Source organism: Hermetia illucens, chromosome 2 (genome assembly GCF_905115235.1).
Source record: "Hermetia illucens chromosome 2, iHerIll2.2.curated.20191125, whole genome shotgun sequence".
NCBI lineage: Eukaryota > Metazoa > Arthropoda > Insecta > Diptera > Stratiomyidae > Hermetia > Hermetia illucens.
The window spans coordinates 64,176,353-64,201,190 of NC_051850.1; the positions used below are offsets into that span (position 1 = coordinate 64,176,353).

General features: G+C 40.8%; 3 protein-coding genes across 3 annotated transcripts; 2 read left to right on the forward strand and 1 right to left on the reverse strand.

The window, feature by feature from the left end:
- The first annotated feature begins 210 nt into the window (after positions 1-210).
- LOC119648255 (ubiquitin fusion degradation protein 1 homolog) lies at positions 211-1,629 on the forward strand. The gene is made up of 6 exons (XM_038049899.1): positions 211-348; positions 401-521; positions 574-728; positions 785-1,057; positions 1,119-1,301; positions 1,386-1,629. Exons 1-6 carry the CDS (start codon positions 346-348, stop codon positions 1,551-1,553), a joined length of 903 nt encoding a protein of 300 aa, XP_037905827.1. The 5' UTR covers positions 211-345; the 3' UTR covers positions 1,554-1,629.
- Positions 1,630-6,926: 5,297 nt separating this feature from the next.
- Positions 6,927-14,055, reverse strand: LOC119647988 (NEDD4-binding protein 2). Its single transcript, XM_038049373.1, has 4 exons — positions 13,596-14,055; positions 12,611-13,434; positions 7,586-9,705; positions 6,927-7,518 (listed from the first exon to the last, which is right to left on the reverse strand). The coding sequence occupies exons 1-4, from the start codon at positions 13,753-13,755 to the stop codon at positions 7,440-7,442; spliced, it is 3,183 nt and encodes a 1,060-aa protein (XP_037905301.1). The 5' UTR covers positions 13,756-14,055; the 3' UTR covers positions 6,927-7,439.
- Positions 14,056-14,192: 137 nt separating this feature from the next.
- LOC119647991 (protein FRG1 homolog) lies at positions 14,193-21,372 on the forward strand. Its single transcript, XM_038049376.1, has 4 exons — positions 14,193-14,382; positions 14,449-14,830; positions 20,908-21,110; positions 21,182-21,372. Exons 1-4 carry the CDS (start codon positions 14,324-14,326, stop codon positions 21,327-21,329), a joined length of 792 nt encoding a protein of 263 aa, XP_037905304.1. The 5' UTR covers positions 14,193-14,323; the 3' UTR covers positions 21,330-21,372.
- The last annotated feature ends 3,466 nt before the right edge of the window (positions 21,373-24,838 follow it).

Sequence of the window (24,838 nt, forward strand, 5' to 3'; positions counted from 1 at the left end):
GACATTTGACTTCGTACCTGTATTGATCCAATTCACATCTAGATTGCATTTATTTCGGACCCCGGTGTTTTGAAAACTTATGTAATTTCCAGTTTTCAACAATGCAGCAATGTTTGCTAATTCGCAGTCACCTACTAGCTGCTTCCTATCGTCTTAATGGAGACTTTACTTTCACCCGCCATTTTCAAACTTAATAAAAATCTGCAGATGTCGCTCGACTCGGCAATGACGATGACAGCAGTGAATTGCGAACTCAATTGTTTAGGTTTAGGGTTCGCAGTTTTGTGTCACAACTTTACCGGAATACTATTTACTTTAAAGTGAATCAAATTCATCTTCGACACAATGGTGAGTGGTGAAATGGTCTCTTCGCTCCCAAATACTGATTTGCTGATTTCAGTTCGGAGGTTTCAACATGATGTTCCCGGAACACGGGCGCAGATTTCAGAATGCCTACAAATGTTACTCGGTTTCGATGCTCCCCGGAAACGAACGACAGGATGTCGAGAAAGGAGGAAAAAGTATACATTTGTCAATTACAATTATACAATAATCTGCTCAAGCTTCCTTTAGTTATCATGCCTCCATCAGCGCTGGACCAACTGAGCAGGTTAAATGTCGAGTACCCAATGCTTTTCAGACTCACAAACGAACGTAAGAATCGAAAGACACATGCTGGAGTCTTGGAGTTTGTTGCCGATGAAGGAAAAATATATTTGCCTCACTGGGTATGCCAATTTCCCAGCAAGAAGTGAATTCGATAGAATCACAAGTTAATTTGCAGATGATGCGGAACCTTCTCCTGGAAGAGGGCGACTTTCTGTTCATCGAAAGCGTTTCACTCCCAGTCGCAACGTTTTCCAAGTTCCAGCCGCAGAATTCTGACTTCCTAGACATAACAAACCCCAAGGCTGTGCTGGAGAATGCTCTGAGAAATTTCGCGTGCCTCACAACGGGTGACTTGATTGCCATCAAATATAATCAGAGAATATATGAGTTGTGCGTGCTGGAAACGAAGCCTGGCGATGCGGTTAGCATCATCGAATGTGATATGAATGTAAAATCGAACTTTTAAACTATTTGGTTTGTTCTTGATATATGTATTCATTTGACTTCAGGTTGAGTTCGAAGCTCCAGTTGGTTACAAGGAGCCCACGGTTGCGAGCAGATCTGAGTCGACGCCTATGGAAGAGGCTCCGATAGACACAATCGAAACTGTGTCTCTCTTCTCAGGGGAGGGTGTACGGCTAGATGGCAAGAAAAAGAAGGACAATCAGCTGGATGAACCTGTGATAAGAAAAGTAAGCTTGGTTACTAATTATTTACTATTTGATAAAATTATGTGTTCCTGAATAATTCTAATCAAATCGGCATATGATTTCTAGACGGCAGTTAGGGGAATACCAGATTATAACCATCCCATCGGATTGATCAAATTTGATCGATCAGTGAAACCTATCAGCGACATGAAGACGGCACAGAGAGTAGACGAGGAGGAAGATGAGAATATGTTCCACGGACAGGGTTTCTCTTTGAAGAAGGGAAGGAAATGAAAGTTAAGATAATCTAAATGAAATGCTTGCACATTATTGGTTGGGAAATATGTAGAATGAAATTTTAAAATCTAAATACGTGTATTTAGTATATTTTAAATGGTTGTTGCAGGAGCCAAGATTCACGCAGGGCCCTCCATATTTGTCCACTTGCGAAGGTATTCTATAGGTGCTCGATTATTCCAAATTATTATCAAAACATTGCAAGGAATGTATCCGATAAGTCGTTTTTTTTCCAAAACAATGTGCCTATTAATTTACCCCGACACTCTTTAAGCCGGAATTGGTGATAAACTCATTTGAACTGTATAAATCGCGCGATCTAGCGGGAACGTACTTCATGTTAATTCGTATAGTCTAGCAACCTGTGAAAATCCATAGGGCCAGTGTTGCATTCGGCTTAATACCAACGACTGGGAGCTGCCTTTTTAACAAATCCAGGACGCGATCACCAAGGCTAAAGTATATAGCCCCATAAAGATTTGAATTCCAATGAATAACCTATAGGCGACTTTATATTTTTGATTGCAGAGTCGTGGGGCGAAAAACCGATATATATATATATGGTTGCCACTTACCTGAAATGTGCTTCAGCTCCCGCCCCACGATATCCGCCTTCTGATCGCAACGCATTCGGGTCCCAGACATGTGCGCTGACCAAGTTTTTCGTTCGTAATAGTAGCAGGCCAGCGTACCCCGATGATACGACGCAGACAGAGGTTAACGAAGGCTTGGAGCTTTTGAGTAGCTAGGGGTCAATTTCCATGTGCTACTCCCATTAGCAAAACAGAAAGAACGTTTGCACAAAACAGCCTCAACTTGACCCAGCACGTCTTTTCCAGATTTTAGACAAAGCAACGAAAGCGAACCTAGCATTGTTAATGCGTCCGGAAACATCCAGTTCGGTGCCACCTTCGGCAGAAAAGACGCTTCCTAGATATAGAAATCGGTCAACGCCTTCGATGCTCTGCCCATTAATGCAGATATGGAGAGTACGATGATCGTCAGACTGAGAACATTGGTTCTGTTGGGGTTTATCCTCAGTTTTACTCTACTTCCAAATCCAAACCCATTTGGCCAAGGTCCCGAACCCAGTGAGAGAATAAACAGATGTCATGGTTCATTCCATTCTTCCACCTTCTCCGCACAAGGTAGCATACAGAACGTCATCGATGACAAGAAGAAATAATATCGGGACAAGATGCAACCCTAGGGACTCCGCTTTGGACCACAAATTCCTCTGAAATTTTACCTCGATAATAGCTATTAGCTTCCTTGGAAGAGTACGCTAGATACACCCTTGCTTACATTATCGAAATCGATAAAGAACAGATGTGGCGACGATCTAAACTCCGCACATTGTTCTAAAATGATCCGTAGAGTGTTGACGTGTCAGTGCAGAAGGATCCGGAACTGAAACCAACTTGCTTTCTGCCGATCAAGCTTTCGAGATGTTCTTTGATGCGTTCCAAGATTATTTTAGTTATTATCTCTGTGACGACAGGAAGCACGGAGGTACCTCTCCAGTTGTCACATTCAGCACGGGTGTCCTTCTTTGAAATCTTAACGATCACCTCTTCTTCTACTCTCTGGGAAAGGTCTCGTATTCCCAAGATTTCCGTACGAGTGAAAGTTGCAGATCTACAGTAACTGCAAATGCAAAGAGCATTTTTGATGGCATGGCAGATCTCAAAATACTTCCAATACCAATATCTACCACATAAAGACAACAACAGTATGTTATTATATTTTAGAAATTGGCAGGGAATCCCCTTTAAATTAATACTAGAAGTGCTTCACCTATAGTATGTCAGCATCGCTTTCCCTGGTCTGGTGCCAAAGCCTGCATAGAATGCGAACGCGATAAAAATGGCCATAAACTTCTCTATTCTGGTAGCCCACACACTCAATATGGTGTTGGCATTGCCATCTCAGATGGTTTCCGTGATGCCATTAAAGAAGTCGAGCGATTTGATGACCGGCTGATGAAGCTCACCATTATATCACTTGATCGCACAGGTTGATTTGATGCCGAAAAAAATGCCTTCTCGCAACTTCTCCATGCAAAGACCTGTAACGTGCCTGGTGATGACTATATCGTCATTGCGGGCGATCTTAATGGTCATGTGGGTGAAAATTCAAATGCCAACATGTGCTATGGGGAAAAGGGTTTGGAGCGCGGAATGTGAGTGGCGAGAGTCAATTTTGCGGATACTCATAACTTTGTATTTATGAATATATGGTTCATCAAACGGTTGTCTCATCTTCTTACATTTTATAATGGGAACAGTAAAACGCCATTTGGCTATATTCTCACAAGACGCCGCAACGCCTAGACGGAAAGATATCATCGTCCATTGAATTCCTCCATGTCCTCTGGACAAAGCAGCATGAAGGACGCCACTGTTCACGCTATCGAAAGCTTGCTATAAAACAGCTTGAAGAACGCACTGGCTCGTTGCGCACTAACCGGTGGCAATTTCGTGACAAAAAAGGATAAATGATCTCACTTATGCGGTTACTAGCCAAGATTCATGAAACCAATTTAAAAACGTGATTCACACAGCGATCTATGCAACCCCTGGGATCACCAAACCAAGGTCAGTGAAAAGGAATGCCATTGGTACCAGTTTCTTCTTCTCATTCACGATAAAACACTGGCCAATTGGCAAATTTACAAAAATGCCAAACGGGAAGCAAAAAAGCGATCGTTACTATCCAAGCGGTACTTTGCGACAGATAGGAGGTGAGAATATTTCAACTGAAGAATTTGTTCATCCTACAATTCCAAAATCATTGCCGACATTTGGAGCTATTTAACCTGTCGCAACTGAAGTCGAGAAAGCAATAAAACAAATGGAATCGGGTAAAGCAACAGGATCTGAGCCGGGTTTGTCAAAAACTGCGGAACTACTGACGCAAAACACGCTGCGTGGTTGCTCACGGAGAAACACCGTCAGATCCTCTTTGTATTGCATTCCTACGTTTCAATAAATTCCGCAGAACTTTTTCAAAATTGAAACTTGACCATGGTCTCAGATTGAATCTGAATAAAACTGAATTTTTGTCGATCGATCGCCATAAAACAGGCTCTGTCGGTGGCAGGGACCTACCCAGAACTGAGCAATTTGAATATGACGGATTAATACTATCAGCCAATGGAGAACTGCGTTTTGAAATTGGTTCATGTATTAACGCAACCTAGATGAAATGGCGTTCCACAACTGATATTCTTTGTGATCGACATATCAACGAACGTCCCAAATCTAAAATTTACTGTAGCGTCATCCGCTCTATCGTCCTCTATGATTTTGTGAGTTGGTCGACTATAAAGCACAAGGTGTTGCGTTGGGCTAGTAGCGGAACATGCCTTGATCATATCCGCGATCAATATGGGGCTGTACCGATCGTGGAAATTCGCACTAATGAGAATTCACTCGTCAAGATTGGGATGAAGGAAGTCAATGGTTAACGTCCAAAAGATCGGTGGTTTGATGGAGATTTGAAAGTCTGTCGACAGCATCCAGATCAGGCAAATGATAGAAAAAATAGCACAACCGATCAAGACAAGCCGACCCTGCTTGTAAACGGGACAAAGGCTAAAGAAAAAGAAGCGTCCTAACAGTCTTACGTCAAATAAAAAATTTGTAGCGCAGGAGGCAGATAAAAAGTACCTAGCAGGATGAGAAATTACGGCTAGAACAGCGATGCTCAATGTTTATGTTTTTGCATCATTCAAATGGCTGTTAATTTAAATCCCGTTCATTTCCTACACTATAAGCAATCTTGTCTTCGTTGTACTACTTCATTTTTTATTCAGCTCTCTCAGAAAGCTCCTTGAAGGATGTAACATGCTTCAAGTAAGATTATATCTTGCAGTCATGTGTGATCAGAGGAACAATGGTGAAGAACAACAGAATCAAGGAAATCGGGGTGGTTAACGCAATGCAAAGAGGTGAAATCGTCAAGGTCAAACTGTTGATCAATGGGTAGATGTACGGCCTCAAAGTTGATATTGGCGCACAAGTGACGACCAGCAACGACAGATAGTGAAAAGCAATAGAGGGTTCGATGTTGGCAGAACGAAATGAAGGACTCCGCGATTACAATAAACACCACGTGTGTGCCTAAAAATGATATTTGAAGTTGTGATGTCATTAAGGTATTGGGAATTAATGCGAGGTTTGGATTTGAAATAGAGAAATGAGAACAACGCCTGCAGTTAAAGCTAAAAAGCAAATGCCCAGTGTTCCGTAATTATGGGTTTTCTGAAATTATAAAGAGACAGCGTATATGCAATTGGACATTGGATTGAACGACGACAGATTCTCAAAAATTTGACGAGTAAGCGCAGAACCGTCTCACGGGGTCAACAAGGTGTTTTCCAGTTCACGTGGCTCTCGGCTGTTGTGGCGCCGGTTCTTACAATCAAGGTTAACTGAAAAATCAATCCATGCTATTAATAGAACAATCGTCTATTTTGACGATAACCTTGTAATGACATCAAACCACAAAAAATATGAGTCAAGAGAAATACTGAAACGTTTGCTTGAGTATGAAATACGTAAAGGGCATGTTTATGATGCTATTTGATCGTCAAGTTTGTTTCGAGATCGGCAAAGCTCACGTTATCATTAAACCGTTTGATGCACAAGAACGTGTAATGGAATTGCACCAAATGACAGCACGGCACATAGCGATGTAAAGAAAATATTTGTGACAATGCAGGTACTCCAAGCGTTCCGCATAGTATATTCTGGAGTGGTCGCAAAATCTATACGGCTATATGAGATCGAAATGACCAGTACTGGTAGGTGATCTGGACTTCATTTTCGCAATACATGGTTTTCCTGAGCATGATGACAACGGAAGATATTTTGTGGCCCAGGAATTCGAAAACTATTGTGCTTCTCGTATAATCGTCTACATTTTAATGGTGCTTTGTCAAAGCAGTCGAGGAACAATCCGTTCGAGCTATTACGAACATGTGCAAGGCCACGGAGTCTAAGCAAAACAATCAAAACTCAGTCCGAATACTTTTAATATACGTTTTACTGAACAGTTAGCAACCAGTAGATCAGTGAATGGGCGATTTGGACGAGATATGACGGATGTCAGATACTGTCCGGTGAGAGAACGAAATGAAGATGCAATGGAGCAGCTATCGTGGTTAGGTTCAGGACACAGCCAATGCCAAAACGAGAAAACGGAGTGTGTTGAATTACATTGTAAAGGAAGGCAACGCCAAATACATTATTGATGTGACCCAATGCAAAATGGCACAGGAGAGTCCAGCGGCTAACATAGATCGAACGCAGAATAAAGGACGAAAGAAACATTCCAGAACAATCGTATCATTTAAAAATCATTAAATTCAAGTGACTAGTAGTTCCGATAGAACCACATATAAACATAATGTTCTTTTTTATTTAACTAACTATATTTCCTGCATGGAGTATAAAAATATGAGACCGAAATATCAGAAGCGTCAGCGTCTTCGGGTATTCCCTTAATGACTTTTGTGATTTTTAAAAAATAACTCCCGAAACAATAATTCTTTTGTTTCCATTAAAATCACTACATCTTCAAAGTGTAGTTTTCACTTTTTTAATAATATAAAAATAAAATATTCAACAGGTACAATTCAACCACTATTCAAATAAAATCACATTCTTTATAACGAAAAGAAATTAACAAATACGTTTCAAATTGAAACTTAAGACATTGACGTCGCGTTCAGCATCGGTGAAAATGGTTTGTATTGTAAATTGTCTTCATGCAATTTGCGGTTTACATCGCAGACAAATTGTCGTAGACACTCCGAACTTAGATCTATTTTGTTCAAATAAGAATGTCGATAGTGGTCATGTAGAATTTTAACGTGGATCAAATGCTTGTCTTGTGTGCGAATTTAGACGTAGAGAAAACTTTTACCTTCAATAGGCCAGGGTTTAGTTCAGTCCAGCTGCAAAGATAAACAAGAAAACATATTAAGGACCATGTAGGAAGTGGTGTGCTTTTTATATACTTACTTTAAGTTACGCTCCTTCAGTCTGGACTTTACTTTGTTCTTGATTATAGAGACACCGCCCGCGCTGTGCAATCCACGACCAGTTATTATAAAAATATATTTGTAGGCTTTATTTATACTTTTCAATTTGCGTATGTGCTTGTCAACAAACACATCCAAGCATTGCTCGGCTTCAGATACGTGCAAGTAATGCAAATCAATGAAATCTGGATTATTCTGGGTGACATCGTGGACAGCAACGATATAATTCGCAGCCGTGTGGTTGTACGTATCGACCTTTTGTTTATGCAAGTCAGCTATCTGGGAATAGTAAACCGCAACAGCAGTATTTCCCCTCTGAATAGCTTGCTTCGCCTTCTGGTAACATTCGGCCTTCAACTGGCTATGGTGAACAGCCATATTTCGATTGATTTCAAAGTTGTGTAGAGCAATTTTCTTCGCTTCTTCGGGGCTCAAGTTGTTCCCTGCAGAGAATGCTGAATCAAGATGTACCTGAGAAGGCATCTTTCCCATATCCATATCCCCGTCGGCATCTCCTTGCGTCTCAGTTTCCTGTGATACTGCTTCGCTTTGTTGTTGGAACGTATCCTGTAGGATTTGAACTGTGTCTTCATATCGATTGTCAAGAGTTCCCAGTGTTTCGAATAGTGTCTGTTGTCCGATTTTCGGAAACTGTTCGCACAATTTCAGTTTGGTTAAATGCGATGCCAGATCTTCTCCATTTGAATCCCAGCTGTTGCGATCTGCACTATATAATTGGGTTACAAGCTCTTCTCCGAGGCTCTTCACGTCTGTACACTGTTTGTTGTCGCGTTGCAAGGATAGCATTTTTGCTAATTCCTCGTCTTCTTTTAGGGTTTTGTATTTTTGCTCTTCAACTTGATTGTACACGGATTCCACCCAAATGAGATAGAGTTGATAAGCTAATGACTTTGGAATGAAAACATTCGTTTTTAGATCCCTTATCATGTTTTTTGGAATCAAATCCAATTCGAACATATTGGACAGTTGTTCGACCATAGAGTCACCCAAGACAATCTCCACAACCTCCCCTTCTTCAACGTCGGATACCATATCATCGTTTTCTTTTGCTTCAATGGCCACTTGAATATCGTCACTTTCGGATGTTTGCTCCAGATTAACTGCCTGATCATTGCCACCATTCATGCCATGACGCAAATTCCGAATCCTTTTCGTTCGTTCAGAATAATGCTGATCACCCAATACAAATTGCATTTCGATCGACTTTTTGATGTCTTGCAAATCACTTACATTTTTATTGGACTTATCTCGCTTCACTCTTTGCTTTTTCGGACTCATTAGATTTTTTACTTCTTCGCTTATTTTTACGTTTTCAGCACTTTCTTCATATTCCGCCTCTTGACCTTTGAATTTACAGTTACAGTAGATATTCGGAAGGATTTCGTCTAACTGTTGATCGACACACGAATCGTCTTTCAGCAAAATATCAACAGTCCAATCTATATTTCCTTGGCATTTTTCAAAAAGATCCCATAAGCCATCAATTTGCTTATTCGGGTAAATTTGCCGAAGAGTTGCGAATAATTGATTTTCATTTTCACAGCCGACAACATGCTTTTCCAACTTCTCTGATACGTTCTCTGGTTCCATAGATCTCTCAGTGATCCTGGGAGATTCTTGATCATTTTCAGGGGCTGATTCTTCGCTCTTACTCGTCTCATTTTCTTGATTTTCGTTCTCACGGGTGTCCAAATCTTTCTGTTGTTGGGAAGTGGGTGATGCTCCTTCTTTCCGATGGTTTGTACGTCGCGGAGGCTTCGGTAACTCTTCCACTATTTCTATCAATCCATCTTCCGCCTGCTTCTCCTGCCAATATTCTTCACTCTCCTCTTCATAGCTCTTCCAGTTGTCTCCAATGTCCTCAGCAGAGAAAACTATATTATTCTCATCTTCGTCTTCCACTTTCTCATCTCGTGTGTTTACAAAAACATCATCATCGCTCGGTTGGCTCTGGGTTTCAACATCTTTAATAGATTTACTTTTGCGGGTTTGTCGTTGCATTTTAGGCATCATTCGTGCAACAACAGAAGGCAGTAGACGTAATTGAGGTACTGTATCGGAATATTTACAGTTGTAAATCTGGAAAATACAGAATTTCAGTACTTCACATAAATAAAATTCAAAAAAATTCAAGGGAATCAAAAGTCATAATCATATGAGTGAGCATATGCCCAAATTTTTGTTCATTTTGGGTGGAAGTCAAAAATTAAAAAATACAGCGTTCAGGAAGAAACTCGATGGTATATATCAAGAGCTACCTCAAAGAATACGAGCACGACAAACGCAAGCTTCTCCACTTTGGTCCACCTATCAATATGATGTCGAAACTGCCAATTTTCACGACGCTCTTAAAGTAGTCAAGCTAACTCCGCCATGTTATTTACATACCATGCGGGTAGCAGGCGTAGACAAAAGAGAAGGATTTGCGGCAATGTACTTTGTACTATCCACAGTTTGGTTGGTAGTTTTTCCAACACAAAAACGCAATTGTAAAATCCAGGCGTGTGGAAAAGAATGCTCCTAGCGATCAAGAACCAGTTTGTTTCTTTCAATTGTCGCTTCTGCATTTCAAAGATCTGAATAATAATAAAAAGCAAGGTTAAGGTTTACCCATTGGGGAGGCATATAGGATCGGCGTGGGTTATTATACAATAACCATTTTCAGGTCGAAAAGGAAACGTATTTGGGGTTGTTTTCTTACTGGCTCTTTCACAAAGGCAGGCTGTTTACTGGGTTATTTTCAGAGAAGACCGGTTTTCTTCTGGCCGGTCGACTATGAAATTTAGTTACCCTGCTTATGCACTGGAAATGAACCGGTCCGCTCGTGGCACTTTTGGTTGGTTCCACTTTATGTCTGACTTACTGGATTATTTTATACATTTTATGATACTTTATTTTTACGATTTTACGGAAATTTTGTCCTATTTCGCGAAATGACGGCAGACGGCGAAACTTTACAGCAGTTCAACTTTTATTTCTTCATTCAGCAAAAGGTGATATAGCCAATTCTTCGTTGGGCTTTTGTTGTTGATTTGAGATGTAGATGTCACATAGGGGCATAATCAGGATATTTTTCCAGAATATTTGGATAATTACTTTTCAGGATAGATCTTTGATTTAAATGTTTAAACCTCACTTCCATGAACCTCACTTCCATGAACACGGAGAACTAAGAACTAGTTCGAAAAGTACTAATGGAAACCTTTCATTTCTATATGTGAAGAAATCATTTTTGCATGTCTGCCCACTTTTTATATGCATAGGGAGCTCCTCGTAAAGTTGGCGTGAATTGATGCAATTGAGTTTATGAGTAGAGAATCGTTTTTCTCCCCCTAAAGGTAAAATCATTTTAAGATAAATTGCGTCCCACAGATGGACAGCGCAATACTGACCACATTGCCTTCTATAGGGTACCTTAAACCTGTAGGTCGTTGCGGTCTTGAACGAAGTGCTCTAACACACTTCAAGGCCCTGATCTGATAAGGATTGTTGCGTTATTATTAACAGATGGACAAAGGAACGACATGTTGAAGTGATCATGTGGAAACTCACGGGCCCCTGTGAAAAAAACTCCAGGCGAATCGGGTTCGACTGTCAAATGTCGAGAGAATGCGACTGGGGACTAAAAATTCGGAATTCCGGATCGCGGTGGAACAATTTAATTGGGTGCACGAATATTTCTGGCACTAAGTGTTGTCACAGAATGGTTGGCAAGAATGCGTTCAAAAATCTTCATGGTGTGGATAAACAAAATAGGTGAAAAAAGGCTATACATCAATGAGATAAAAACTTTTGCGGTGTCAACTACGTACAATATATTTTAACAAGGATATTGACCTTTTGAAAACAGTAAATACCGACAATACGCTTCTACTTAGTCCCAAAGCGATCATATCAAGCAGAGTCTGTTGTAGTGCTACTTATACAACGCAGATTCAGAGGATAAACAAACAGGACAAACTCGGAGACAACAAAAACCATCTTAAACATTTTATTTCAAATGGGTCGCACCACTCAATATAATAGGATCGGCTGGCGTGAAATAAACTATTAAATCTAGGGCTCTTTTTCAGATACATCTCTGGAATACGCTTTATTGTTGGAGAGGTAAACTGATTTATAAAAAAATATTCCATTTATATATAGCATTTAAGTAGTATTTATACACCAAAAGTATATCATCTGGTAAAATCAAATAGTGAATTGCAAATAATCAATCAGAAACTCAACACAGAAAATGAAATATTTGAAATCTATCCCCATCTGCGGTTAACGTTCGGTCTAATAATAAATCTAACCTAACCTCTCAGAATCAAGATTTAAATCGCTCTTCGGTTATGACACCGCCCGTATGAATGTCGACGATGCTGATAAAATAAATTAGGCCATTGGAACTGTTGAGGAAAATCAATTTGATATTAAAAAGAACATGATTAACAATTCAAATTTATGTAATGTAAGCAAAACCAGTAACGTTTAGGTCTTTAGGAAACAGCGCGCGTCAGGGACACAGCACTAGAAGAGATATTTGCAGAACTGAATCCAGGTCGTGTAATGCTTCTGATAACATGGCAGCGAACTTCCATCCTGAAATACAGAGCAGCAACCTGTGTAATTGACGAGCAATTGCAAGTCACTGTTGCAACTGATGCTACTCGCGAATTTAAAGCATCGTTTTTCATTTAGAATTCATCAAATGAAATGGGAAATTGGCGCCACTTTCACACGTAGTTTGCTCGACAAAGTAGATTTTTTGACGGAACCCTGCTTTTAGTGCAAAGTAGATCAAATGTTACATTTCTGCTGTCCAAAAACTCACTTTCTTAGCAGGGCCAAAGAACTTAAGACAATAAGTTTCAAGTGGGTAGACAAATATCTCTTGAATTCGACAGACCTCGTACAAGTTCGGAAATTCAATGCTGAACTTTACAGAGCAACTCATCTGAAACAATTACAGCTGCAGAAAAGAAAATGATATGCTTACCTTTAGCAGCTGAGGCACCGATACCTTCTCGTAGTTATCCAACATAGACTGGATCTTCTCCTTCGGCACACCATGTCGATTCTTTTCTGCTAATTTCCCAGCCTTCTGGCTCCACGGTGTTCTTGGCTCGACAATTTCAATGAGATAACCGCACTCCACCGCAATCTTCACATAGTCAGACATTTCCCAAATTCTGATATTTGTGTTATCGACGATGATTGGACTCCAACTGTTCATCGCTTGATGGTGAACTCTCCTTTGATTCGTTGCGTGAGCCACAGATAACTCGTCCGGTCGAAATATATAGTTTCCGTTGCGGTCGATAAAGTAATCATCCGTGCTAAAGATGTGATTACGATAGTCGCTACCCGGGACTGTCGCCTGGACAATCTCCTTTGCCAGATGAGACTTCCCGCTGCCCGGAGGTCCCCGCATCAACACTAAGATCTTATAGCCTCGTCGAATTTTGCCCAGGAGAGGCTCTAACTGCCTTACTCTACTAGGCGGCGCTTTACGATGCAAGGAAAGTTGCTTTTGAAGGTTTGCCATGTTGTTGGGGTGGAGTTGGTTCACGTTCCGCACGCTGTGCGGTCTCTCGCTCGCATTGTTTGCTTTTAGTGCATATTTTGGAATGGCGCCCAAATTTCGGCTTCCTGGACCCATGTTGATTACACTCACTTCTGCTGATGTTACGGGCTCCGAACAGAGAGTACTTTCTATTCTACGTTCGATGTTGTTTTGTGGATTCGTGAGCACTTGGTGGTCGCTTGTATTTTCCTCCTTTTCTAAGCCCAAACTAATCAACGCTTCGATGCAATCTTCCACTGCAATAGTCACAAATATTAATCACGCGCTACGTAAAACACTGAGAGAGCAAAGTGCTGGAAAGTCACTCTCGAACGTTTGAATAGTTTTTGTGAGGTTCCTTTACCCAACCCGTCATTCCAGTGACTATGCTCCCGCATCAACTATGAGCTCTACTTACGTTGCCACTTGAGTAAATTGCAGACAGTCAAAATATTGTCGGAAGAGACAACTTCGCCAAACATATCACTGAGTCGCGCCAGAATTGCATCTTGTTCGTCTCGTGCGGGCTTATCACCTTCCACTGCCCAACTGTTCCCTGGTTTTTCCTCGTTATTCATTTTATCTTATGACAATTAATACCACGATTATCAGATAATCTAAACAGCCAAATGCGATCGTCAGCGAAGGTGAAGGTAACAAAACAAGTAAAAAAAATATCAGCATAAAAGGCACACAAACTAAGCATCGTCTGGTAATGACGCGCGGCTTAATTTCTCCGTTGGCGCAAGGAAATGACGTTGTCGTCTCCGGTGTCACACTATATAGGACCTATTTAATTACCAATTCGTGGTTTTCCCACTTATTTAATCATCCTTTAAGCCGAGAAGAGATTTTGGAATAAGATTCCTAAAACATTAGCAACTTTCTTTGTAAGTCATTAAAAACTTTTAGTTGTCACAGGTACAGCTGATTTGGTAATTAGGGTGTTGCCATAATCAATTACTTGCTGGCGAACGAGGCATGTAAACGTAGCTAGTTGACTTGAAACGTCAAAACAAAACCCTTCGATTCCCACTGACATGTGTGTTTACTGTGGGGGTGCTTGGACTGGCTTACTTCTGGGATTCCATTGCTTGCGATAAGTTTTATTATCAAACGCCAAACATATTAACGTAGACATTAAGAATGTCGGAATATGACAACGTACGAGTTGGAAAATTGGTCCTGAAAGGAGAATCGAAAAAGTGAGTTTGAAGTCTGCTTTTTCAATGGATGTCGGAAATTGATTTTTTTTTTTTTGATATCAACAGGCGGAAAAAGCATAAACACAAAAGTAAGGAAGGAAAAGATGATTCGAAGAAGCAAAAAATTGTCGTGGATGAGGATGCTTTGAAGCACGGACACTGGCGCAAAGTGGACAAGCAAACAGATGTCACAGGCACAGTAGCGGTTGAGTTTGGTTCGCAAACTTATCTAAAGGCCTTGGACAATGGCCTATTCACGCTAGGAGCCCCACATCGACAGGGAGAACCGCCGGCTCCTGAGGAAATTTTCACAGCCTTCCAAATAAATGGAAATAAATTAGCATTCAAGTCCGGCTACGGGAAGTATTTGAAGATTGAGAAGGATGGAACCGTAACGGGTCGATCAGATGCTGTTGGAAGCATGGAGCAGTGGGAAGCTATTTTTCAGGTATTTTTTCTGGGAAGTGTAAATCTGTAAAAGACTCAATCCAGCGTTAAAGTGCTCTAAGAGAGGTATTTTTACTCACTAAAACCATCGTCATCATCATCAACGGCGCAACAACCGGTATCCGGCCTAGGTCTGCCTTAATAACGAACTCCAGACATCCCGGTTTTGTGTCGAGGTCCACCAATTCGATATTCCTTGAAGCTGCATGACGTCCTGGCCTGCGCCATCGTTTTTTTTCTAGCATATACATTGCCCTTATAGACTTTCCAGGCTGGATCATCCTCGTCCATACGAATTAAGTGATCCGCCCACCGCAACCCCTCGAGGTGGATTTTATCCACAACCTGATGGTCATGATATCGCTCATATATTTCGTCGTTATGTAGAATACGGGATCGTCCATCCTCATGTAAGGGGCCAAAAATTCTTCACAGGATTCTTCTAATGAACGCGACCAAAAACTCGCAATTTTTTTTTTTGCTAAGAATCGAGGAATACATAAGGACTGGTATGATCACAGTCTTGTACAGTAAGAGCTTTCACCCTATGGTGAAACGTTTCGAGCAGAACAGTTTTTGTTAGCTGAGATAGGCTCCCAAGATCTCGCGCCGCCTGCTCGATCTTGTACGTCTCTCTTCTTCCCATGATATCGATATCGTCAGCATAGGCCAGAAGTTGGGTGGACTTAAAGAGGAGGCAGGTTAAGGACATCAATGAAAAGATGGTGCAATTGATGTCCATATTCCATCACTTGCGGTAGAGAGAAATTCTGATTTATTGCTGATTTGTCTGGAGTGAAGCCTCTTTGGTATGGGGCAATGATGTTCTGGGCGTATGGGGCTATCCGATCTAGCACTCAGTACTCAGCAACGTGATACGGCAGATAATGCCTCTTTCCCAGTTGTCAGGTATTAATTCGCTGTCCCACACCTTGGTCGCTATTTAACCAATTCGGCTGTAATTTCATCCAGGGGACATGATTTTTAAGTTGATGATTTGCACAGACTGTCCCTTCCATACTCGGTGATGGCAGTATTTGTCCGTCGTCTTCAGTTGGCGGGATCGCCAACTCGCCGTAATTCTGGTTGTAAAGCAGTTCATCAAAATACTCAACCCATCGCTCCAATATGCCCACTCTGTTGAAAATCAGATTTCCTCCTCTCTTTGTCTCGGCAGGAAGAACATCGAGTTGTGTAAGGCTTCATCCTGCGGACTTGTTGGTAAAACTTCCGCGCCTGCAGTTGCTCCCTGTACTTTTCGAGTTCACAGATCTGTTGGCTCTCACATGCTTCTTTTTTCCGTGTGCGAAGTCGCTTCTCCACTCATCGGAGTTCGTGATAACTATCCACGTGTGCCCGCGTTCTTTGAGAATGCAACGTTGCTCGGTATGCAGCATTCTTCCGTTCCGTTGCTAGCTTACATTCATCGTCAAACCAGCCGTTCCGACTCTTTTTGCGGCTGGGGCCAAGTATGTTTATGGCGGTATTTATGATAACGTTCTTCAGGTAAATGTGAAGATTATTTGATGATGCTTCATCTCCAGGATCTCTGTTGACTGCGGTTATTGCGGCATCCATCCCCCCTTATAGGTGTTACGGAGGGCGGTGTTATGGATGGCTTCAGTGTTAACTTTCACCTCTGTGGCTTCGTAACGTTCGTTTTCCTTGTAGGGTTGTCAGCCCTACCTGGAGGACCAGTTGGCACAATTGGTCCCGTTTTAAGGCGCGTTAGACTCGTCTTTCTTTCTGCGTGTGCAGTTTTTCGTTAAGCAGGAGCTCCCAGCAGCCACCATGTGGAGGTGGAGATAGGGTTTGGTAATAAAATTGTTGATGTTGGTTCAGCAGGCGTTTCCCAGGTTTTATGCTCCATCGTGGGTACCAATCCACGTTCGCGCTGGGACCTATACTACCCTTTGATCGCCACCGTCGCTAAGCTACAACTGAGATTCTCCCCATTCAGCAGTTGTTGTTGTTTGTCAGTTGTAGCTTAACAATACGCTCAAATTATTCTGTGTTTGTCACAAAAGCAGCCTAAAAGGATAGATTTGTGTTTTGAAATTTAATTGTTATTCAAACGTCATCAACGCCTCAGCTAGTGACTGACTAATGTTTGGTTTCTGGAATGTGCATAGTTTCCTCTACAACGGTATCGAAACTTTCCAGAATGTTGGCTTTCTCAAACTCGAGCGAGAATTACAGCGATAAAAGCTGGAAATTCTGGGCCTAAGCGAAGTGAGGTGGAGGGACTCTGAAGAGTATTCATGTCCCTCCTGTGGCAATGTGCTTTAGTATTCTGGAGAGTCAAGCTAGCAGACGCGAATCCGATGTCGGACGGCTGCTGGCAACCGCTACATGACGCGCTGTCTTCACCTACGGGCCAGTTTCTCATGAAGATCTTGAGTTAAGATCCAAATCAAGGAACATCACATTTGTACAAGACTAGATGGGTTCTAACAACACCTTCTTCGAACATGTGATGGCGAGGAATAATTGAGCTTCGGGCCATCTCCGCGATCCGGCTGTCGTCCAGCAGTTGTCGCTTTGGTATCATGAAAAATTACTAGAACGCCAACGTTCTCTCTGTACTATTGTATGAGAGTAGAACATGGAAAGAGAAATTCTAAGCTTTCACCAAATTATATCTGCCTAGTTTTATACGAGTATTCTGTCCCAAGACAATAACTAACGTTGAATTTGGCCAATACCAGACCGAAAACTTCATTAAGCGGTAGGCCATGCAATCGAAGCAACTATCTCAAGATGGCCAACGAAAAATCGTGGTGGGATCTATGGCAACCATATAACGGCTCGATCCTGGGCAGATACTTCTCCTTGGGCTCCTGGTCTAAGTGAGCGAAGTCAGTATAATTTCCGGTAGACATATTTTTCATTGTTGCGTGAAGATGTGTTGGTTTTAGGGCATCTTTTGAGACGGTACCGGTGCGGTACGGTGACCATTACCTTCTACTATCTGAAGAATCGATTTTGGCCGAACATTGCAAGCACTTCCCAATATAAACGACCATTTTAAATATATGAGTTTACGTATGCAAATCCTTAAAAAAGAATGTGCAATTTTCTGAAGTGTACAAGGTGGCGAAAGCCCTATACGAACGAAGAGCAGGCATCCAAATAAGTCTGAGTAAAGGAAAATACACTAGGCTCGGTGAGCGTGGTGCAGGCAGGCAGAAGCAGCAGATTAAATCAGCGTGTTCGAACTTTTTTGAGCATACTGTGGGTGGGTTCTACTGTACCGTTGCGTCAAACATCGCAGGCGTCTAGACTTCTTAAGTCTTTTTGAATGAGAGCCGCATCCATTGCAGGGTGTAAAACGTTAGAGCGCCAAACCTGAAAAAGGTTACCGTGTTTTTCTGAATATAGAGACTTTACATCGGAAGGCAACCCCTGCTTCGGGAGTCCTGGTGATCTCTTTCTCTCGTATTCTCTTAGAAAGAACGTTTTTAAGAGTTTCACTGATTAGTGGCAAGTCGTTAGCTCCCTTTGGGGTGCATTGTCAGTAGTAATTCAACAGTCCCTCGTACGATGAAGCTCGGGGAAGGCCCGCAGACAAGATCGGTGGCAGAATTTTAAACTTCCCTAGTAGGATTTCAGGGAGAAGCATAGGGCCTTCAGCTACGGTTATTGCAGACAGGATGATACCAGCAGAATCAACCTTTGTGCTGAGAGTTGCTGATCTGTTATGTGTTCGGCGCTATGACCATGATCTGGAGCGTAATCGATACTTGTTTTCCATGCGTCTGCTTCTGAAAGGAGATTGAATTAAATGATCCTGATGATGTCATTAGTAATGACAAACCTAGCCAGTGTTTTTAGGACAAAGAGCACAGCTATTGGTCGCCAAGCGCCTTACAATGTCAGACTTGAGATTATTTCTGGTGAATTCACAATTGCCTTGGCGATTTTTTAACTTTACCATCTCCAAGGGCTAAGATGGCCTATTGGAATTTGATCTGTCCAAGCGTATTTTATGGTCATTGAAGGTCGATTCCACTTTTTTAAGCCACAGTTTATCAACATGTTTCAAAATTTTCAGACAAAGAGCTGAAGACAGCGGAGATATGAAACGCACGAAGCGTCTCGCTCCTTGAGGATGGGATAAGTTAGAATTATAAACCATTTTACTACTTTAGTCAAACGCTGTATATTTTCCTAACTTTTGGTGCCCTCCTGCCTTTTTAAGAGCTACATCAATGTACAATATGTACACATATATCAGCCGTGATCATTTCGAGAAGGATCTTACATTAATGCATGAGGTCACAAATTTGTTTTCGCGACTTGAGCTGGCGAGGTTTCTTTAAAGTCGCCATTGATTTTTGAAAAACAAAGCACTTTGGATGGGTTAAAATATGCGGTCAGTTTCAGTCTTATACCTCGAACATTTCTGTTATCGGCACCATATCTTGGTGATTAATTTTCAAGCTTATTTGCGTGGTGCGGGAAATCTTTTTCAATTTTTCGATCTTTCGTTGATTCGAAAGACTGAGAACGTTAATGTTCTTTAGTGTTATTCACTCCAGTCGAAATTTAAGTAAGCTTATCAGCCGTTGGGGTAGGAATTTTTGGAATCCGAACGATCGCCCGAAATTCTAACAATCGCAGTAATAATGTATTTGATTTCCAAAGTAAACTTTACTTTTAGGATTTTTGACCTAGCCTCAAGAGGAACATACTCATTATACATTGAGTCATCATCCGCAGTTACTAAGCTAAGACTAGCCAGTCCTGCATTTGTAATTCAGGGCAGGATCAGGGGGACAGTGAGCCTTACGTGGAGTACATCGCGTCAACCAACTGCCGTTCACTGAAATGTTTTTCAGCTTCCTGCACAGCTTTCCCGAAAGTCTACACTCTTCCACTTCTATTCTATGCCGCACGTTTTCAGATTGACCCATTCGTCGGTCATCCTTTGGTAATGGATTTTAATGCCACTTCCGCCTTAAATAAATACATTTACGAGTGTTTAGTCCGTACACCAACATATTTTTTCATTTGAGATTATATCGGGCCGAGTATTCCGATAACACCAAGAAATAAATGTTGGCTAAGCCTTCGAGTTTCCAAATGCCAATTCCTATAGCATCGCAGAGAGCATCAACGCCAGATAAACTTAGCTTGTGGGCGCGACTGGCTTAGTGGCTAGAGCGCTAGGTTGTTGCAGTAAAAGAGTGTAGTTTAAATCTCACTGGTAGCGGAGGGGATTGTATCGTGACTGGATGTCATCGACTCATAGTCTACCGTTATGGTCGTCAGGGAAGTGCGTTGTGGCGCCAATAATTTTAACCCCAACTTGATTTAGGTATTGAGGGTTCTGCATTTCTAGATTCAAACAAAAGACCAAATGCATCGGTGGCATTGTTGGAAATGACAACCGCCACCCAGATATAGGGCTTGATCAGCGCCTTCAATGCTCTGTCCATGGATGCAGATAAAAAGAAGAAAATAGGATTTTTCACTCCTTCCCTAAATCCGTAGTTCAATTTTCCAAGATCTATGGCTTAGTGAGAGATCAAGCACAACAAGTTTCAATTAGGAGGAAAGATATTATGGTTCAGTAATTTCTTCCACGTTCGTCCAACTAAGGCAGCATGGAGAATAGCAGCCATGGAACGCTTTTCAAGGAATAATAATAATCGTTGGCGTAACAATCCATATTGGATCAGGGTCTTGAAGTGTGTTAGAGCACTTCATTCAAGACCGAAATGGTACACTACAGCATACTGTAGGAAGCAATGTGGTCTGCATTGCGCTCACCCGAGATTATTACCCTGATTTGACCGCGACCTTCGATTGTACTCTAACCACTCACCTATCCGGACAAGGAATGTGTATCGCAAAGAGACCACTTTTTGTTGCTATTCTACTCGGGTAGTAGTTTTTTCTGTTATTATTCCGCCACTATATTTTATTTAATTGGGGAGCAGGTGAAGCATGGCTTCCCAATGACGCCACATCACATTCCGGAATTAAAGTCGATTGTGTTATATTTGAATAAAAATGTGAGCCCAATACGTTGAAAGTTTCTAAATGGTGTTTAAAAACAATTTTTATTTCAAGGATGGGAAAACGGCGCTTTTAAGTGAGCTTGGAACATTCATGTCAATAGATCCAGAAGATGACTCTTGCGTAGCGTTACGAAAACAAGCAGGAGAAAAGGAGATGATTGCGATCCGAACTTCCGCGCAAGGTGAAACAAATGAGCACGAAGATGACAACACCGAAGAAAAGCAGGATTTGAATCAATTGGAAGTAAATTATGTGTAAGTATCGAATTCATTTAATATTACTACTTAGATGTGGAACTATAAATATCTCCATTTTCTATTCACAGGAAAAAATTCCAAAAGTTCCAGGATAAAAAAATGCGAATTAATAAAGAAGACGTGAAGAATCTCGAAGTCGCCAGGTCTTCAGGAAATCTGCATGAAGCGTTACTCGACAGGCGGAGTAAGATGAAAGCTGATCGATATTGTAAATAATTCCCGTCATTTTGCATGGAATAAAGGATTTTACCGAAAGATATACTTTTTGTTTATATTGTCGATAAAAAAACACAATATATTTAAAAAAAAGTTCATTTTCTATGCCAAATGGCCCTGGATCCACGAAAGAAGTGATGAAAGCAGGACTCCAATCCGAAATTGTTTGAATGAAAAGTGGCAGCGGGGTATCTTATAGGAGATATATACCAGATCAAAACCCGATTGGTCTTATGCTACTCAAAACTCCGACGGGGTTACCGGACGTTCAAGTGCGACAGTCTTTTTCAAAGTTTAATTTTTATCGTCGAATGCTAGGAAGGGATCCAACTAGGATAATCTACAATATAAACATATATCAGTTGCGATAACTTCTGAATTCCCGGATGGCCAAAATGACAATTCGGATTGACAATGGTCAACCACGAGGACAGGTCGAGGAGGTCTTATAAACCTGGAAAGTGGCGAAAATTGACGGTTCAAGTTCGTCAGAATCTCCCACCAGGCGCTTGTATACCAGAAGTTTGTAATTATTGCATCGATTGTGGTCATCGAGCGAGTCTTGAAAACCCTGTTTATCATGCGCATTATTTGGCTTTGTGCTGTGTCAAACTAGTGGAAGGATCCCTTTCCTGATCCATTAGCTCTTTTCAAATTCCTATTTCCCATGCCGGTTTCATAATACCCCAAAAATATTAGTACATTTTAGATATTAACATATAGATGACAATTTTAATCCTCCTTTTAAATTTTAATTATGATACCGTCTCAACTTTTCCATTTAAATATTTTTCAATTATAATAAAAGGTATTTGATTATTCAAAGATGATCATTTATCTTTTCTCGTCCATATATCTGACATATTGCACATTAGCAAATGTTTTTCTCGGGCCTGTAGAACAAAAAAGTAAGAATAAGTTACTCTTCATCTGGTCCCGCACAACATCAAGTAAATGTAGACTTAACACTTAGTAAATCCACATGAAATTGATAATTTTGGCCCGCTTTAAGTCTTTCAGTAAAGATAGAAATTCAATTACAGTTTCTAGCGGCATCCTATCCTTAATTTCATATCCTAGCCCCAGGGTTATCCCATTTTGTACGAGCCTTATACGAAAGCTTTTGCCTATGCTTATGTGCTGGTATTTTCCAGCCAATGTCTAAACTAAAATCTACCTGTAAAAGCAATCGTGACGTTGGATATATTTGATGAACAAAAAATAAAACACCCCTCGTTTGTAGGAACGGGGAGCTTTACCCTAAAATCTACCCAAAATCTTGCCAATCCCTACATGGGATATCACAGTTCTTATTTATCTATCAAATTTCGTTTCAATCGATGTAGCCGTTTTCGAGAAGAGTGCATGTGACAGGTGGACAGTAAACCGAGTTTAATAAGGTTTTGTTTTATATATGGAATACATTATTCCACCCTTACATCAGGAATTGTTCAATAAATCATCATTATCAAAATCAACGGCGCAATAACTAATATCCGGTGTAGACTTATCTAATAAAAAACTAAAAACATCTCAAGTTTTTAGTGCCGAGGCCCACTAATTCAATATCCCTAACAGTCCTCTGGCGTCCTGGCCTACGATATCATTCCACTTTAGGGGGCCATCCCGTGTGCCGGATCCGCGGAATCGATTTTTTTTACATCAATTGTATCTAGATATAGTGTAGAATATATGGACAAAGTGATTTTTTGATATTCGGAGCTGTTCGGAAATTATAATATTAAACACGTAATAAGTCAAGTTTAGATTTTATGGCTAAAATCGCATTCTACTTGTTAAATGCTTTTTTCTCGTAAGTGCACATTAAAAATCTGCTGCCACTAGAGCCCAAAATCTATCCAACGAAATTCTTTGAAATTTTCACGACTTATTCAGAACACATTTCTACGGTCCGCAAACTACGATAATTACGATCCTTTCAGTAGTTTTAATATTTTTTAATAATCCTAGTTTGCGGACTGTAGTTAAGTCTGCACGTTAAAATCCGTTTACTTTTTTCATTAAGATAATCGCAGCGCCCTCTAGCGTGGCAGAAGGAAAACACCTTTTTTTGAAGATGGGCGTATAAATTGCTCTGCATTCAATTACTAAAAAAATATAATAATATACTATTATTATTTGAACAGATAAGGAGGAGGGTATTTTGCAGCCTAGACACCATATAATGGCAGCCTTCTGATTTTTTTTCAGATTTTTCGGTTGGAAAGTTTCTGAGAATAGGTTCATGAAAGAAGTGATCGCTTTCGACTCCCCGCACTCCCCATCTTTTCAACAAATATGAAAACTAAAGCCGGCTTCGAGAAGCACTAACCGAGACCTTTGCGGATGCTGGAATTAACATCGCAAAGCTTAACGACCATTAGTAGGAGAAAGAAATGTCTTCAAGACCAAATATTATGGAGAATTGTTGGGGTCATCTAACCTGCATCGTTTACGCTAAATCCAAACAATTTCACGACGCAAAAGAATCAGAAACAACTACTATCTCTGCACTTTGTCAGATTCCGAGGAAATAAATTAGAAAATTGTATGAAAGTTTGCCTGGGGGGACTTGGTTTGATTGCTTAAATTCCGTTCTACAATAGTAATATTTTAATGTGTGTTATCTGTTTTGCCCACCTGAAATTCAACTTTTTTCACTTAGGAAAATGTAATGGACTGCCATCTCCTCAGTTACATACACAGCCTCCAGAGATCGTTTTATCTCTTTACAATTTCTTTAAAAACGGAGGGTGCCTTATCATTTTTACCGGAACTGTACATGAGGGCTGGCCTCAGGCTGCCTATTATAGCTAAAATGTCGCTGTTGACTTTCAATAACGGTGTACGGATTTCGTCGGTGTGACCCTAGATAGGAGAAAATTTCAATGATTTCAAGTTGTTTTCCCTTACCTTTATTGTTTTCAGATAACCAGTGCTACTGGATGTTTTTGTTAACTTCGTTTTTGGTGCTGATATTGCCATCATGTATTTGGTCATGCTTTCATTAATGTACAGCCCAAGACCTCGTGTCGCCTGCCCAATCTGAATGAAGACAGTTTGTATATTTACAATATCGTCAGTATAGGCTAAGGGTTGGCTAGACTCGTAGAAGATAGTGCCTCTGGTACAAGTCACGGCGCATCGATACGAAATACCGATATCTGCTCAAATAAAGTTAATAATGTTATAGCACCATATTTTAGAAGTTTACACGAAAACCCCCCTTAACTTTATCTAGAAGGGAAACAGAGCCAGCATAAGTGATAATGTAAGACACAATTCCGGAAAGTTTGAAGACAATCAAATTATTATTGACAAAATCTATTTTTCAGTTGGCTCTTTTTAGTTATTTGTACTTCTTGAGATAACTGTTGACTCTCTCAGGCTTCCTTTTTCCGTCTGTGAAAGTATTTCTCCGGTTGGCGAGACCTAAATCTCTAAAAGACAAATCTGATGTGGCTTTTCTCATGATAAGCCTTACCGGAGATTATCTGGTACCATGGGAA